Here is a 17,957-nt window from a genome sequence, read left to right as displayed (position 1 = left end):
GGCCACGCCCACCCATCAACCGGGCAGAGAACCCCTTGCTAAAATTTTTGAAGCCCAGCCCTGGTTAGGGTCCATGTAAGCTAGCTACTATTGATTCTTTTTTCTGTGCTGTAATGTTGGCAAATTATTAACAAACTGGACAAATTAATTTGGATAAACAAATGATAAACAAGTGATTTCCATTTTGGGGCAATGTAACATCCATCTGTACCTGTAACACCTGAAACTATCAGTATTATTTTCCTGGACTTTGCAAAGTCCATATTATTAGTAAAATTAATCTGCTCATTGTGCATTCATCCTAGCTATGCAGGCTTGCAGAGTAAGCCTCCTTTATCTTCTAGCAGGTAGCTATTGCTGTAACTTTCTGATTACTAATAGAAGTCTGTTGACAATGTGCCAGACAGTGACTCCAATATTAGTTATTAGGGAGTTATTTAAAATTGCTAGCTTCCTTTAAAAAATATTATACCAATAATGTATAGGGACAATAATTTGTGAAATACGTAATAAATTAGGCACTATACTGTATACACATATAAGGGACTGGTCTGTCTCTCTAGGCGTATTAATTTATATTATAGCACACCAATAAAAGAAATTAATAATTAAACTGGAGAGAGTAAAAAGAAAGGCACAGCAACATCAAATAGAGAAACAGACTCCTCAAGGATCAGAAAAATGTTTGGAGCAATATCTGAAATTCCTACAATATCTGAATAATGATACTGTAGGAAACCATTAGGCTTAAGAAGGAAGAGGAAAGGCCATCACTTTCCTGTGATGGCTTAAGTACACAAACCATAACATTGAAAGATTAAAAATAAAAGATGAGCAAACCAGACATGTCTGACAAACTGTCATTTTAAACATTCCTGGTTTATCATTACTGAGGTCAGCATGATTGTCCATAATTAAGGATTATATATTCAACATCCATTGACCAAAATATTTGTGCTTTTTTGTTTTCATCTGACAGTATGATTTGGTTTTGTGGAATATATCCATGTTAAAGTTCTCAATGTTCTCTGAGAAAATAATAATTTTTAATCATATTAAGTCATTAACATAGATACTATATAATTTGAACAGCATGTATTACTGAAAGACATGGATATGTTCTGATGTTTAGTGAAGTTTTTTTAAAAAAAAATACAGATAGTCCTCAATTTACAGCATTTCATTCAGTGATTGTTCAAAGTTACAATGGCACTGAAAAAAAGTGACTTATAACTATTTTTCACACTTATGACTGTTGCAATCTCCTCACAGTCACATGATCAAAATTCAAGTGCTTGGCAACTGACTCATATTTATGATGGTTGCCAGTGGGGTCACATGATCCCCTTTTATGACTTTCTTACAAGCAAAGTCAATGGGAAAGCCAGATTCGCTTAACAACCAACTTAATAACTGCAGTGATTCACTTAATAACGGTGGTTCCAAAGGCTGTAAAATGAGGCAAAATTCCCTTAACAAATGTTTCACTTAGCAACAAAAATTTGGGGTTCAATTTTGGTCGTAAGTCGAGGACTACCTAGTAAAGTCACGATCCTTTTTAACAGTCTTCCTCTCTGCAGGTAGCACGTGCCATAGTACTTCACTCCCAGCGCTTGTCCGGACACCTACCCTTGTGATGCAGCCCTCTCTGGATGTCAAATCATTTGTGTCCTTCCCTGTGGAGACCAGTTCTGCTGTTGGGCTCTTCCCAAATTTTAACACTGTAAGTAAACAGTTTATTTCATTGGGTGTTGCTTTATTTGCTGTGAAATAAAATACATCCTTGTGCTATCGATTGTCAACTGGTCTCACCATACGTTTAGTGCTAATTGAGGATGGATTTAATCTTGGGCACTAAATCGAAATGGAATCCTTTAACCCATACATTGTTGGGCTTTCTGGACATTGGCAGTAATAAAATACTGAACTGAACCACACCTTTTGCAAAGCTTCTAATACTATGTGTGTGTCTGTGTGCGTGTGAGGGTATACACTCAAAACAAGTTATCTAGTTACACCGCACAGGTGGTTCTGGGTTGTTTTGTGGCACTATCAAAAGGAAAGACATTTAGTCCTCACAATTAATTACCTTCTATTATCCTCAGAACCAGTTTCTTTTGTTTCCTTTGCTGCCTCTCCCTAGAGGTAATCCATTCAGCATATGTAGAAGTCTGAGAAAACCAGTCAGTGGTTTTTTTTCCTCATGGCTGAAGAAATGTTTCTATTTCCTTTTATTTTGCTTTAAAATTATGAAACTTGATTAATTAAGTAGGAGCTTGTTTTGGCTTATTGTACAGTAACGCAATGAAACCATTTATTTTGCTGACCAGAAAGCGCACTTGGGCTGTTTGCTGTATGCATGTCTGTGAGAGTATCTGTGGTTCGGAGTGATAAGAAATCTTGGTTCCCTGGCGCTGCATAATGGAGCAGTTATTGGTTCAAATGCTATTATACCATCTAATTCCATGATTTTTGCTCTGTTAATCAGAGGCATAAGATTTAATAATAATAATAATAATAATAATAATAATAATAATAATAATAATAATAATAATAATAATAATAATAATAATGATAATTATTTTATTTCTATACCGCCCTTCTCCCGAAGGACTCAGGGCGGTGTACAGCCTATTTAAAAACACAAAACAAAACAACAATTAAAAATTTAAAATCATTAAATAGATTAGGCTCAAATTAAAATCCCAGAAATTTAAAATACCCCAATTTAAAATTATTATGTTGATAGCCCGGCCTGGCGGAACAACAGGGTCTTCAGTGCGCAGCGAAACACCCGGAGGTCGGAGATCTTACATATTTCCGGAGGCAGTTCATTCCACAGGGCTGGGGCTCCCACAGAGAAGGCCCTCCCCCTGGGTGTCGCCTGCCAACATAACTTGGCCGATGGCACCCTGAGGAGACCCTCCCTGTGGGAGCGGACTGGTCGGTGGGAGGCTATTGGTGGCAGAAGTCGGTCTCGAAGGTACCCGGGTCCTATGCCATGGAGCACTTTAAACGTGGTAACCAACACCTTGAATCGCACCCGGAAGACCACTGGGAGCCAGTGCAGCTCGCGCAGGAGGGGTGTTGCGCGAGTTGCGCCCATAACCACCCGCGCGGCCACATTCTGGACCAGTTGGAGCCTCTGAGTGCTCTTCAAAGGGAGCCCCATGTAGAGAGCATTACAATAGTCCAACCGGGAGGTAACAAGGGCGTGAGTGACCGTGTGCAGGGTGTCCTGGTCCAGAAAGGGCTGCAACTGGCGAATCAAGCGAACCTGATAAAAGGCCCCCCTGGCCACGGCCGTCATATGCTCTTCTAAAGACAGCCATGCGTCCAGGAGGACACCCAGATTGTGAGCCCTCTCTGTGGGGGGCAAAGATTCACCCCCAATAGTCAGCAATGGCACCTGCTGACTATATCGGGGCGCCGGAAGCCACAGCCACTCGGTCTTGGAGGGGTTGAGTCTGAGCCTGTTCCTCCCCATCCAGACCCGCACGGCCTCCAGGCAGCGGGACATCACATCAAGGGCCTCGCTGGGGTGGTCTGGGGTGGAGATGTTGAATCTTGCAGCATAATTACATTTTAAAATCAGCAAGCATGTAAGAGAAACATTTCTGCCTAAACATGAATGTGCATTTGTTCCTGGCCTTGAATTCAAGAATTCCCCTTAAATCAATGTGATTAGAAATCCACAGTTTAAGGGTGTTTCAAATAATTGTTTTTTCTATTTTGTTACTACATATCAAGGAACATCACATTAGGGTGTCCTTGGATATAAGCAGATTAATTATTCTTCATTTAATGACTTGTGTCCATTTAACATTTGTAAATCCTGATTCAATCTACTTTTTTTAAAAAAAAAAATCCCATTTATCCTTGATTTTTCTCCTTCTCCTTGCTCAGCTTCAGTTTCATTCTAAGTGTAGAATTTCTCTTTCTATCTTCTGCTTGTCTATGGGTCTTAAATTCCATTCTCTAATAGTGTATCTTTCTTTTGACTATTGATGTGGTAACATAAATGATTATCTTTATTTTGGGCTTCTTCATATTATTTATTTTGTGTGTTCTTTGTATTTTCTGATTTTCTTCATAAATCTTTTACTTTTACTTTTCAATGTATACTTGTTGATTTGACACTATTTTTTTCAATTTTGGCGAAGTGTTTTTTCAATGTTTTTGGAGTCAAACATCTGAAAAGCAGGGTACAAAATGGGTGAAGAAAAACTGTTAACTTGTTCATATCTGAATTGTACACACAATGTTGGAGACACTTTTTTTCCAGTCATTATATTAGTAAATGGAAAATACGGTTTGATTACTTTATGGTATGTTGTCTTTAGTATTATGATCCATAAAACATTGTTGGTGTTCTTAAATTAAATCTCGAATAGTTTTTAAATATAACAGCATGGATCAGGCAATTTTATTGTGAACTTATATGGTATGTGACTTAAATCCAATACCTTGTATGTTTGTAGAGCCAGTATTGGTATGTTCAGACAATTCAGCAGGGACACACTGTGTAAATAATCAGCTCATAGCAATAAAAAGAAAAGGGATCCAAGTCAATTTGTGAATAATGCTGTCCAGTGAGTAAACACAGTTTGTTCATACATAATACTTAGAACCATTTCAAAGCATTAAAATTGTCATTGTAATTTGAAAGGGAAGATCGGCATTATCAGCACTGCCAGACTGAGGGAGTTTGAACCAGTGCCAGTTGTTGCCTTTGCAAAGTTATATATTTGTTTGTGTGTGTGTGTGTGTGAGAGAGAGAGAGAGAGAGAGACAGAGAGACAGAGAGAGACAGAGAACATAAGAGATTCCTTATTACTTATAAATAAATTCTGCTGACAGACCTTGCTTTCCAGTACAAAGCATGGCAGAGAGATGATAAGATAGCATTCCAATTTTAAAAATAGGCATAAGTAATGTCTTTAAATATTCATGTATTCATTTTAGTGCAGCCAAAACTGAGAATCTGATAAGTATATGTCCCATATTTATTTAACTAGAGGTGGCAGTTCATGGAGTGTTTCATAGCCTCTCTTACCTCAAAAATATTGTTGGATATTTGTGATTCACTATATTATGTCCCGAGTTTATAGCCCCGAGCAAAGCAATAGATAGCAGAAAGTAATGATATCATCAAATGTCATATTTTTCTTCTTTGTACTATGAATCTCAGTAGTTCATACAGCCTGCCTCTACCTTGAGATGAGCTTTGCAGTTCCCAAAATTTCTTTTCAGGTTTGAAGTTTAAATCCTCCTTTTCATTCACTTGCACAGTTACTTCCTTGTTTTTGCTGCTCTAACAGTGCAATATGTTGGGCGCAATAAAGAAGGAAGCTTTTTCTCATCCATTCCCCTATTATTATGGCTATGAGCCTCATGGCAAACAGCACCAAAAAAGGTAGGATAGATAGATTCCCCCCCCCCTTTTCTTCTAATCATAGCTAAAATAGCATGGTGCATAAGTGTGTGATGAGTGAGAAGCAAGACTGGTTCAGGTACAATAGTTAGGTTGGAAACAGTAGCATAGAAAGCGTGTTGTGGGTGTGAAAAAAATAAAAAAGATACATTTTGATTTATTTATTTTATTTTATTTATTTTATTTATTTTTTAAATTTTTATACTGCCCCCTCTCCTGAAGGACTCGGGGCAGTGATTTTGATGCTGTGATCAGTCTATGACAGATCCCGAATTAGCTTGAGAGAATGAATTATTTTTCAAATTTGGTTGGAAATGATTAAAAAAAAAACCAAACTGATTTTCCCAGGCTTGATCATCTCAACCCTAACGATGCCCTTGAAGTGATGTCCCGGTGCCTGGAGGCCATGCGGATCTGGATGAGGAGGAATAGGCTCAGGGTCAACCCATCCAAGACCGAGTGGCTGTGGGTTCCGACGTCCCGACAGTTGGCGCCATCACTGACTATTGGGGGCGAATCATTGGCCCCCATGGAGAGGGTTCGCAACTTGGGCATCCTCCTGGATTCACGGCTGTCTTTAGAAGAGCACTTGATGGCCGTGACCGGGAGGATTTTTCATCAGGTTCGCCTGATTCGCCAGTTGCGTCCCTTTCTGGATCGGGACTCCTTACGCACGGTCACTCATGCCCTTGTCACTTCCTGCCTGGACTATTGTAATGCTCTCTACATGGGGCTCCCCTTGAGGAGCACCCGGAGGCTCCAACTGGCGCAGAGTGCGGCCGCATGGGTGGTAATGGGAGCGACATGGCGTTCCCATGTAACACCTCTCCTGCGCGAGCTGCACTGGCTCCTGGTGGTCTTCTGGGTGCGCTTCAAGGTTTTGGTTACCATCTTTAGAGTGCTCCATGGCTTAGGACCTGGTTACTTATGGGACCGCCTACTACCACCAATAGCCTCCCACCGGCCGGTACACTCTCATAGAGAGGGGCTCCTCCGGGTGCCGTCGGCCAAACAATGTCGACTGGCGGCCCCCAGGGGAGAGCCTTCTCTGTGAGGGCACCTACTATCTGGAATGAGCTCCCCCCGGAGATACGGAGGATCCCGGATCTGCGCACCTTCCGCCGTGCTCTCAAGAGCTTTTTATTCCACCAGGCGGGCCTGGCCTAATCTTTTTCCCCTTTTTCTCTTTTAATACGTAAATTTTAATCTGTTTTTAAACGATTGGGGTGTTTTAAATCTGTCTGGGCCAAATTTGTTTAATTCGGTTTTATTCTATTTTTTAAATTTTGTATTTATGTATTTTATTGTTTGGCTGTTCACCGCCCTGAGTCGTTTGGGAGTAGGGCGGTATATAAATCAAATAAAGACTAAAGGCTAACATTGTTTGACTGCACTCTCCAAAATCAAACAATTTAGATATAATGTCACACAATACACATCCAGAATGCGCTCTCTCTCTCTCTCTCTCTCTCTCTCTCTCTCTCTCTCACACACACACACACACACACACACACACACACACACACACACTAGTAACTATTTCATTTCTACTAACTGCCACATATTTCTTTAGACTGCCACACTTTCTAAAATGTGGTCATATGGCAAGATCTTGCCCTGGAAAAATTCTAAGCTCCAAACAGCCAAACTGTGAATTGCTTTATGCTGACTCCATGAGTCTTTTTCTCTTTAGATTCTTTCTCACAGTGGCCAACTTTACCTCCATTGTTTCATGATGCAGTTTCACATTATCATCTGATTTGCCCTCCTTAGAGTTTGAATAGAAAGCAAAAGGATATCTAGGCAGCCAATCAGGAAATGGGGAAAAAAACTCCTACTAGTGCCCTACATCCTTGTTTTCTTACTCCATTTCTCTCTAAAACATTCTAGTTTTCAAGGAGGGAGGAGGAGGCAGGGTAATCTGGCAATTCTTGTTAATATACTCCTGCAGTTTTAGAGGAAATACTTCTCATACTCATACATCAAGTCGTGTTTCCTTCCACCACAGTTCCCATTTCAGTGCTCCCAACTTGATCTCAGTAAAGGCTTGCAGTTGTCTGTCTCTCAGGTCTCCAATCAGTGGGGTATTTATATTTGCGTGTGTTGTCTCTTGAGTTACTGATCTGGGTGCAAAGAGTCTTAGAGTCTTTCAGATGACTCATTCTAATTCTCTCCTCCTCCAGCAAGGATCTGTTTTTTATTATTTATTCATAATCAAAGGTGCTGTATGTACTGCCCATCTCATTATCTCTGGGTGGTTTACAAATTACCATAAAACCTATTAGAATCTAGACAAAGTTAGCAAGCAAAGTTAACTTTAAAAAGATGGAATACCCTTAAGCCACCAGCTATTCCTGGCGTTGCATGCTACTATTGGATGCCTACATTAGTTGACAGAGCCTTTACAATTGACAGAGGTTTTAATATTCTCTATCATTAATGCCAGTGTTTACATCTGCAAGATTTCTTGCCTTTATATCTATTTATTAAACTGCCTAATAGCTAAAACTTTCTGAGCAGTCTTATCAAGCATAAAAGACCAGATCCACACATTCAATTAAACTGATTTATTGCTAAAGCCTATGCACAGGGAATCTTCTCAACTAACAGTGGACAGCTGATTAGAGTTAGATAAGGACCAACAGCATTCAAACTGAGTTGGACTTAGTTCACTTGTGACTGTGCAAGTATTCTAAGATGATCCCCCTTTTCACTTTGCCTCCAAGTTCTGCCATTCTGTTTCCTACAGCTTTACAATAAAGCACACTAAAAATATAGTATGAATCCAAAGATACAATAAATTAAAATGAAAGCATCATATAAATTAGACAGCTGCAAATCAGTCTGTAGTCTTCAAAGCAATATAAATAAAAAGGCAGGTAATTTAAAAAAAAAAACTAGTTAAAAAGCTGTGGAAAATAGAAGATTTTCACCTGGCACTGAAATGATGGTAGTGTGGATACCAATCAAGCCTACCTGGGGAGGGAATTCCATAAACGGGTGCTATCACAGAAGAAGCTCTCCCCTGATGAGGAGGATCTCATTAGACTCAAGGGTGTGTTCCCCCCGCCCAAAAGGCATCTGAACTATGTTTTTTCCTTGAGGAGGATCTTTTTTCCCTTAAGCAAGTCTGGGTAGGTGATGCAGTATGGAAGAAGGCACTCTTTCAAATAATCTGGTCCTAAACCACCACTTTGAATTGGCTCTGAAAAAGAATCAGCAGCCTGTGTAGATGACAAAGAACTGGTATAATATGACCATATTGGTGAAAGGTCTAGTTGCTCTATTTTAAATTAATTTTAGTTTCCAAACTGTTTTCAAAGGCAGCCCCACATTGCAATAATCAAATCAGGAAGTTTTCAGCATGAATAATTGTTGCAAGGCTTTCTGTATCCAAGTTAAGATGTCAGTTGATAAATCAGCTGAAACTGAAAAAGCAGTTCTGGCCACAACACCACCAAAGCCAGCTAAAACTCTAGTGACAGTGATGGATCTAGAAGCTCCCCTAAACGGTAAACTTGTTCCTTTAGCGCAAGTGCAGACCATTCCAGGACAGGCAGGATATGGCCTAAATAGACAGTAGCTTTGTCTTTTAGTTTATTTATATCCCACCTTTATTATTTTTACAAATAACTCAAGGTGACAAATATATTCAACACACCTTCCTCCTTCTATTTTCCTCTGTGAGGTGAGTTGGTCTGAGAGAGAATGATTGGCCCAAGGTCACCCAGATGGCTTTCATGGCTAAGGCGGGACTTGAACTCACATACTCCTACTTTCTAGTTAGTTAGTTAGTTAGTTTATTATATTCATATCCTGCCCTTCTCCCGAAGGACTCAGGGCGGTGAACAGCCATGGTAAAAACAATATACAGCAAAAATTTTAAAACTTAATTAAAATAATTCAATCATTGGCCGAATTTAAAACACCCAACTAAAATCATTTTAAAACTCCTATCAAAACCCAATTTAAAATCCTTTATCCCATCAGACCAGCTTGCTGGAATAATAGGGTCTTCAGAGCACGACGGAAGGCGCGGAGGTCGGGGATCCTTCGTATGTCCGGGGGCAGATCGTTCCATAGGGCTGGGGCCCCCACAGAGAAGGCTGTCCCCCTGGGGGTCGCCAGCCTACATTGTTTGTCCCACAGCATCCTGAGGAGGCCCTCTCTGTGGGAGCATATTGGTCAGTGGGAGGCAATCGGTGGCAGAATGCGATCCTGTAAATAACCAGGTCCTAAGCCATGGAGCGCTTTAAAGGTGGTAACCAACACCTTGAAACACACCCAGAAGACCACTGGGAGCCAGTGCAGCTCACACAAGAAGGGTGTTACATGGGAGCGACGAGTCGCCCCCATTATTACTCGCGCGGCTGCATTCTGGACCTGCTGATGCTCCTCAAGGGGAGCCCCATGTAGAGAGCATTACAATAGTCCATCCGGGAAGTGACGAGGGCATGAGTGACTGTGCGCAGGGTGTTCCGATCCAGAAAGGGACGCAACTGGGAGATCAGGCGAACCTGATAGAAAGCCCCCCTGGCCACAGCCGTCATATGATCTTCCAAAGACAGCCATGAGTCCAGGAGGACGCCCAAGTTGCGAGCCTTCTCTGAGGGGGGTAAGATCTCATCCCCAATAGCCAGCGATGGTGTTAGCTGGCTATATCGGGTCTATATTCTATATTCTAGACTCGTGCCTTAACTATATTGAGTCTAAGTTACATCCATTCCATTACTCTGTCCAAGAACAGATGCAAAACACCAGCCACCTTACTTGTGTTGGAAGAAAAAAAGGTAGACATCATCCTTGATGACACCTCAGTCCACATCTTTGGATGGCCACTTCCAGGAATTTAGAATATATGTTAAATAGCCTAGAGGATAAAATGGACCCCTGAAGGACTCCATAACCCACTTGCCATGAGGCCAAAAAGTAATCCCTTAGCACCACCTTTGGGAAACAACCATCCAGGTAAGGGTGTGGAACCATCAGAATACAATGCCCACACATCCCATCTCTTGGCAGCCTATCCCGGAATGATTGATGGTACCAAGTTGCTGAGAGATTCAGGAAGGCCAATGCAATTGTACTCACCCATCTTTTTCTTGGCCCTAGTCATCTCACAGGGCAACCAAGTTTCTGTTCCATAACCAGACCTGTATATACAATAAATATATTATATCAGTTAACAAATATATGTAGGAAACACACCACAGTAGTAATGGGCGATTTTAACTACCCTGACATCAACTGGGAGGCAAACTCTGCATCAGGTGGGAGATCAAACAGATTCCTGACCAACCTAGATAAAGGAGGGAACTAGAGGGACAGCTCTACCGGACCTAATACTTACTAACAGAGAATAAACGATAAAGGGGGTTGAAGTTGCAGGAACTTTTGGGGGGAGAGTGATCATGTCATATTAGAATTCAATTTAATGCAGACACAAGCAATAGACAATAGAAAATAAGTTTTATCCAAAGGAGCCTGGTATTTTTATGCTTTTGTTGCCGTAAGAAAGCTTTTACAAGGTCTCCTTGCTTCACCGGGAGATTATATAAGAGATGTCTCGAATCGGCAGTTGTTTTCTCTGATTCTGATTGATTCTCTATCTGTCTGCAGGGAGGAAACGAGTTAGAGACTGTACCAGTCATATTTTCGATGGGTTTCAAACAACCTTGATAATTCAACTGTTGTTTAATAATGGCTCAGGATAGGAAAACCAACGTTCCTTTGGGCAGAAGTAGAATTATTTGTTCCAAATTTATTTTTCATATAGATAAATATCTCTTAAGATACTACAAGAACATTTGCCAGTGTTTGCTCTTAAGCAGGAGTTGTGCTGAACTCTAATGTGTTCAGCTCCCAAGGCCCCATACAGACTCCACAGTGCCAGGAAGAAAAAGGAGAAGACTGGAGTCAAAACTTCATGTTTTCTTTTTTCTTAGGAAGCTCCTTTGATACCCAATTTATCAGTTAGAATTTATGCTATTGCCAGGAGCCAATTTCTCAGTTGCTTAGAAGATGCTATGATTAAAGGCAAGAGCAAACAATAATGATAATTTAAGAATACCTTGCTATTTGTAGTTCATGGTTGCCAGTTCCCTTTTTATCCAGGACCTCTGGAGTTCATTTTTAATTGCAATGGTTGTACTAAGAGGTGTGTGTGTGTGTGTGTGTGTGTATTGTATTTATTTGTCTGTTAGTTAGATTTAGAAGGTGATATACGTCATATTACTTCCTCCAATCTTTGCCCACAGCAGCTGATCTTTTATTAAGTTCTGATGCATCTAGCATGAGACACTAATTATATACACACTTTTCCTAATGCTATTATAAACCAGTGACCAGAAGAGATGGGAGGTGGAGTTTGAAGGAGTTTTTGTTTTTTCAGAAGATACTGCAAAATTGCAAATGAAGTCATAGATGCTTGATTCAACTTCTGCTTTTTAAATTCTCTTTAACAAAGCTGCAATCCTGTTTTCTTACTTGACAGTAAGCCTTATTGAATTTAAGTGGACTAACATACAAATAGCGCATGAGTAACTGCATTTTGCAAATACCAGTCTATCCAAGAATTGTTCTAAGAGAAAGCCCCTCAACTCAATGGAGAGATTTGTTTTGGCCAAAAAAAAATTGGTTTTAACAGATTGCTGCCTTATTCATGTGGAATCTTAATTGTTTAATAAGGAGATTAAAATGTATTGGTAATAAGCTTACCTGGAAGTAAGCTGCCCACTTCTCAGTAAATATATAGGCAAGAGCCTTATCAATCAATGTCTTGCTTACTTTTGAATAGTTATCAAAAGGAAAGGTTTACCTAATTAACACCCTTGCTTAAATTGGAATTTGTAAAAAAAAAAAATCATTTTTAAAATTTTTACCTTGCCTTTTTTCATGTATAGTTCAGGATGACTAACATACCAATATTCCTTCCTCCACCAACAACATCCCTGTGAGGTTAGTTGGGCCCAAAAAAAGTTATTGACTCAAAGATACCTAACCGGTTATAATGCCTAAGAACTCAGTGTCTCTTAGTTTCTAAGCCAATACCATTATCACTACGCCAAACTGGTTCTTTTAATCCTATCAAATTTTATTTATTTTTGTCTTCTCAAAATTGGAATGTAGCTCTTGAAACTTTTCCCAAGATTAGTCTTGACTTTATATGAAAACTATCCCCTAGGTATTTTGTGATAAAATTATGTACATGCGCAGAAAGGAAAGGGAGGGAAGACCAATCAAACTTGGTATGTTTTATTATCCAAGACACATTAAAATCATGATGCCCTTTCTTTCCGATGTTGAAATTTTAGCAGGGATGGATATTCAGTTTGATCTTCAGAACTTTGACCATGTCCATTTATACAATGGGAGTTCCTTTTCCATCCCCAAGACATCTCTTGAAATCCCTTGACCTTAGGAGCAGAATTGAAGGACCTTTAAGGGATACCCTGGGGGAAAAAAAGAATCTTTCCACCAAGCAAATGTGACTGCCAATAGACATGTTTGCTTACAACTCTAAAGCTTTTGGACCAGGGGTGAAATCGAGCAGGTTCTGACAGGTTCTGGAGAACTGGTAGCGGAAATTTTGAGTAGTTCAGAGAACCAGCAAATACCACCTCTGGCTGGCCCCAGAGTGGGGTGGGAATGGAGATTTTGCAGTATCCTTCCCCCAGGAGTGGGGTGGGAATGGAGATTTTGCAGTATCCTTCCCCTGGAGTGGGGTGGGAATGGAGATTTTTGTAGTATTCTTTCCCTGCCACGCCCACAGAACTGGTAGTAAAAAAAATTGGATTTCACCACTGTTTTGGACCATTGCATTGTTGTTACTGTCTTTCCTAAGAGAAACCTGTAACACTTTCAAATTAGAATTTAATACCACAAAGTAATTCACATACAGAAATACAAAAGAGCTTTATTCTGAAAGGAGGGGGAACAAATTCTTGGAAATCTCAGAAATCACATTGGACTTGCATAGATTACTCTTGGGGACCTATTTATTTCTTTAGCTTTTCTGTTAGATATTTCAGTGCAATATAATTTCATGGGCATCAGCTGCCATAAACTGTTTGTCAATACTGCAGTGCAGATGTTGTATTCCTTAGTAACAGTGTGAATTTGCAGAGGAAATTCAAAGGGAGGAACAATATTACTGAGGAGGAGAAATCATGTAGCTAGGATTTTTTTTTAGGCATGACATTTTTAACAGTCTTTATCAATAATCACCACCAATTTAAATTATACATTAAGCAGTCATCTTCCCACTTCTCTGAGTATTGTGTACAGTTATATGCCAACATATTTCTTCCTTTAATCGCCACTGTTTTTTGTTTACATCACTGCTTCTCCTCCAAAATGTTCTTTTGCCATATTTTTTTTCCAGGAATATGTTGTTTAATTGATTTTGCTGATTAAACACTAGGAATTTGTTTTAAGAGCTGCATATATTGTTTCAGGACACTATGCGTTATAGGCAGATATTTATACTTTAGAGTCTTAGTGTATTTATATCTAGGTCTGTGGGTGTATGTGAGTGGGAATATTTAGCTCTTTTATTTTGGAAGCTTAAGAAAATGAACAATATAAAGAAACAGTCATGGAAAGATTTCTTGATTCCTGGTCTGCAGTGCTTCCTTTTAACTTAGAAAAAAGGTAATCTGAAGTTCAGTAGCTGGGCAGTTTGAATGTTCTAGTTCAGCTAACCTTTTCTGGACCGAGTGCCCAAAGCACGTGCGTGCGCAAATGTGCACGTGCGTTCCCGAACTCCCAAAATGCAATGTGTGTATGGTCCCCGTGCATGCACCCCACCCCATGCATCCCCTCATGGCCCCCCGCCCCTGCACATAACCCTGTGCATACGCATGCGCCCCCACACGTGCCCCCCCGTGCATGCGTCCCGCATGCGCCCCACCCCCATGCATGCCTGCATGTACCCCGCACATGCCTCACCTCCTGCGCATGCATGCGCAGCCCCCCGCACATACCACGCGCATGCGCAGCAGAGACCCAAAAACCACCTGGCCAGTAGGAGGCACATGCGCGGCAGAGCTGAACTGGGGCAATAGTTCATGTGCCCACAGAGAGGCACTGCGTGCCACCTCTGGCACAGGTGCCATGAGTTCGCCATCACAGTTCTGAATAGCTTTGTAAGAGGAAATAAACTAGGAAATCAGAACCAATCTCTTCTAGGGAGCATATGGAATAGTTTGAGCATCATGCTAAGGCAGAATGTGATTTTGTTTAGTTTTGCCTTTGCATGCTATAAAACACTAACTGCTATGACTGTAAATAAATAATTTCAGGTAATTTTGCTTTATTCATTAAACCAGAGTTAATGAGTTATTATTGTATTTTAAAATATTATTGTATTTTTTCTTGTTTTAATATTTTTATTAGTCACTGGGATTGGGTGGCATACAGATACTACAGCTAATCCTCATTTAATGACCAGTTATTCAGTGACCATTTAATCCCTGACAGCAGTCACCCTCAGCTCAACTGCACTCACCACTGGGCCACAGCAGCCACTTACCCACCTGCCACCCTGCTTGTGAGCTACTTGGAACTTGTGATTTCCTGCCAGTTTTCCCAGTGACTTTACTTGTTGGAAACCAACAGAGGAGGTCCTTGCTTAATGACCCACAATTCTTGCTTAGCAATGCCAACAGAGACTGCAGGGATTGTTGTCACTAAGTGATGCACTCACTTGAGATCACGTTTTATGACTATATCACTTAGGGATGGAAAATCTGAAAACCCATTGTTAACCGAGGACTACCTGTAATAAAAAAACCTAAATGAAATTCATAAAAGTCTCTTTTCTATTTTAGATAACAAATTAACATGTAGGAAGAAAGGGCATAATTTTAAGCAGGGATTAGAAGTGAAGGAAGGGAGGGGGAAGGGGAAGGAGGAGATAAGTAAGGTGTGAGGAACCAGAGCACTAAAAGAACTAAACATACTCCTTGGCAAAGCAGCTGCCTAAAGTCACATGGCAAATAAGGTAGCCTTGGTAGTACAGGGGTTTAAGGCACCCTGTTATTAAGCTGGTTATTAAGACCAGCTGCCTGCAATTACTGCAGGGTTCGAATCTCGCCAAGGCTCAAGGTTGACTCAGCCTTCCATCCTTTCTAAGGTAGGACCCAGTTTGTGGGGGCAATAAACTGACTATGTATAAATATACAAAAGGATGAAGGCTATTGCTGAGCACATTGTAAGCCGCCCTGAGTCTTCGGAGAAGGGCGGCATATAAATCAAATTAAAAAAAAAAAATATTCAGGGCCATTTTTGAACAATAATATTTTGTACAATCATAATAATGCCCCGAAAGGTTAGGCGTACTTAACTTTTTAATCTCTGACTTTGTCTCTGGTTTTTTTTTTTTTATTATTTGCCAATAATCAAGCACTTTTACTCTCCTGAAATTGATGAATATTTTGCCTCTTTGAAATTATGCCTAGATTTGATTCTAAACAATAGAAAATAGCAAAGGAAAAGTATTAATGCTATATTGTAAATTCCTGTGCACTTACTAGTAGAAAATTACTTGGGTTGAGTTATAATATAAAAAATATAGAGAACCGAAAAGATGTGGGATAAAAATTCCTGCTAACTATAAAAAGATACAATATAGAGAAAGATCTGTACAATGTTTTGCACGAAAGCTAGTACAAAATAGATATTTGGGCAATATTTCAAATAATGTCATTTATTTTTTATTAAGCTGCATTTACTAGTCCTTAGGAGAGAATACTAGCAGCAACTGTAAGAAAATAGTTCGCAACAGAAAGAAAAAGATATTAAAAATAAAAGCAAGAATAAGTTCAGATTAAAACAACAGTAACAGTAGAAGAATTGTGTAGTCTTATATGCCCTTATTCTTATTTAAACAAAGGATTAATTCAATTGCAATTCCAAATAAGAGTAACATTTCAAATAACAGTCTAATACTATCATATAGTGATAGTAACATGAATTAATTTTGCCGCAGATTCTATTAAGGGCATCCTACTCTCAGTTAACAGTGATGCAAATTCTACATCAAATAATATCTGGCTAGCATTTATCTTTCTCCAGTCGTAAACTCAGAATAATATAACCTGCTGAGATTTACATAGGAACGGTGGCAGTCACCTTTTTCATTTTTAACATATGGTTTAAAAGGAAGCGTGTTGAAGAATGGATGCATGGTAATTAGCATTTATTCATAGAAGGCTATTGGATTGCTCTAAATTAAGTAAAATATGTATAAAAGGCGTGTCTAAAAAGAGATATAGTGAACAGAGCAGTTACAAAAAGTTCTGTGTTAAAAACATGCTGGTCTTGAATGCTTTCCATTTTAGTAGAACAGCAAAGTGGATCTGTTTAGCACAAAGTGTATCCCAAGCTAATAGTGATTCTCAAGGCTCTCAGACAAATATTTCATACATCTATTACTGGGTTTCTTCCTTAAAACTCTGATATTGATATTGAAATTAGGACACTGCCATGCACTGCATGTATCATTTTCCACACATAACACATCGCTGGACTCACACCACTCTTTTTAAAAAACAAAAACAAAGCAGGGATTGATTTTTCTGAAGTATGATTTCATGCTGTCCCGCCAGTATCTGCATGTGCGTATATACACATATGCACAAAGATACAGACTGTCTGTGCGTATGTGTATAGAGATTGCGATATCTAGTATGAAGGAAAGGGCATTTTACACACTGTCATCCAACATTAGAAATTCAATATGCATTCTGCAACTTTGAGCATCAGGGGAAGTATCACAATACAGAGTGTATATACCAGTGATGGCGAACCTTTTCGGCACCGAGTGACCAAACCGGAATGTGTGTGCATGCGTGTGCATGTGTGCATGCTGGAGTGCTGGAAACCCAAAGACCAGCTGGCCGGTGTGTGCATGCCTGTTTTTGCCTGTTTTTCGGGCTGTTTTTAAGCCGTTTTTGGCCCAAAAATGGCTGAAAACCGGCCCTAAAAACAGCCTGGAAAACAGCCTGAAAACGCCCCCAAAATAGGCCATTTTTTTGGCCATTTTCAGGCCATTTTCTGGCTCTCTGGCGCCTGTGAAGACCAGCTGGTGTATGTGCGTTCCGGAAACCAGAAGAGCAGCTGGCAACGGTGCGCGTGCCCACAGAGAGGGCTCTGCATGCCACCTGTGGCACGCATGCCATAGGTTCGCCATCACGGGTATATACAAAAAAAGCATGCTTAGTCTTACACTGACCCCATCCAATAACTGTTGGAGAATGAGCTTTACATTTGCTTAACAGCATTACCATTTCGTTTCCTTTGTCACCAGCTGAAATGGTTTTTCTCTTTCAGACAAGAATCTAAAAATTACACACAGCAGGACAAAAGACATTTTTGTCTTTCACTTGAATTTTTTCTCTGCAAAGCTATAGATAGAAAACATAATGACTTGTTCACTTCATATGCCTTACATTAGAAGTATTTCTCTTAGCTAAACCACTTTTGTTACTCCTTAATATGTTTTTTTTTTACTTATAAGAGG

At 39.9% G+C, this 17,957-nt stretch overlaps 1 protein-coding gene across 2 annotated transcripts in view; it reads left to right on the top strand.

The window, feature by feature from the left end:
• ZNF385B (zinc finger protein 385B) overlaps nt 1-17,957 on the top strand; it is a 267,317-nt gene that overhangs the window by 178,466 nt on the left and 70,894 nt on the right. For both annotated transcript variants that reach the window (XM_034428666.3, XM_034428674.3), the window contains one exon: nt 1,581-1,723. In XM_034428666.3, the coding sequence (XP_034284557.1) occupies nt 1,581-1,723 (143 nt within the window). The remainder of the gene's footprint in view (nt 1-1,580; nt 1,724-17,957) is intronic.

Source organism: Pantherophis guttatus, chromosome 1, assembly GCF_059756535.1.
Source record: "Pantherophis guttatus breed Tessera chromosome 1, ASM5975653v1, whole genome shotgun sequence".
NCBI lineage: Eukaryota > Metazoa > Chordata > Lepidosauria > Squamata > Colubridae > Pantherophis > Pantherophis guttatus.
The sequence above is the reverse complement of the archived record's forward strand: the minus strand, read 5'-3'. Positions and strand labels throughout refer to the sequence as shown.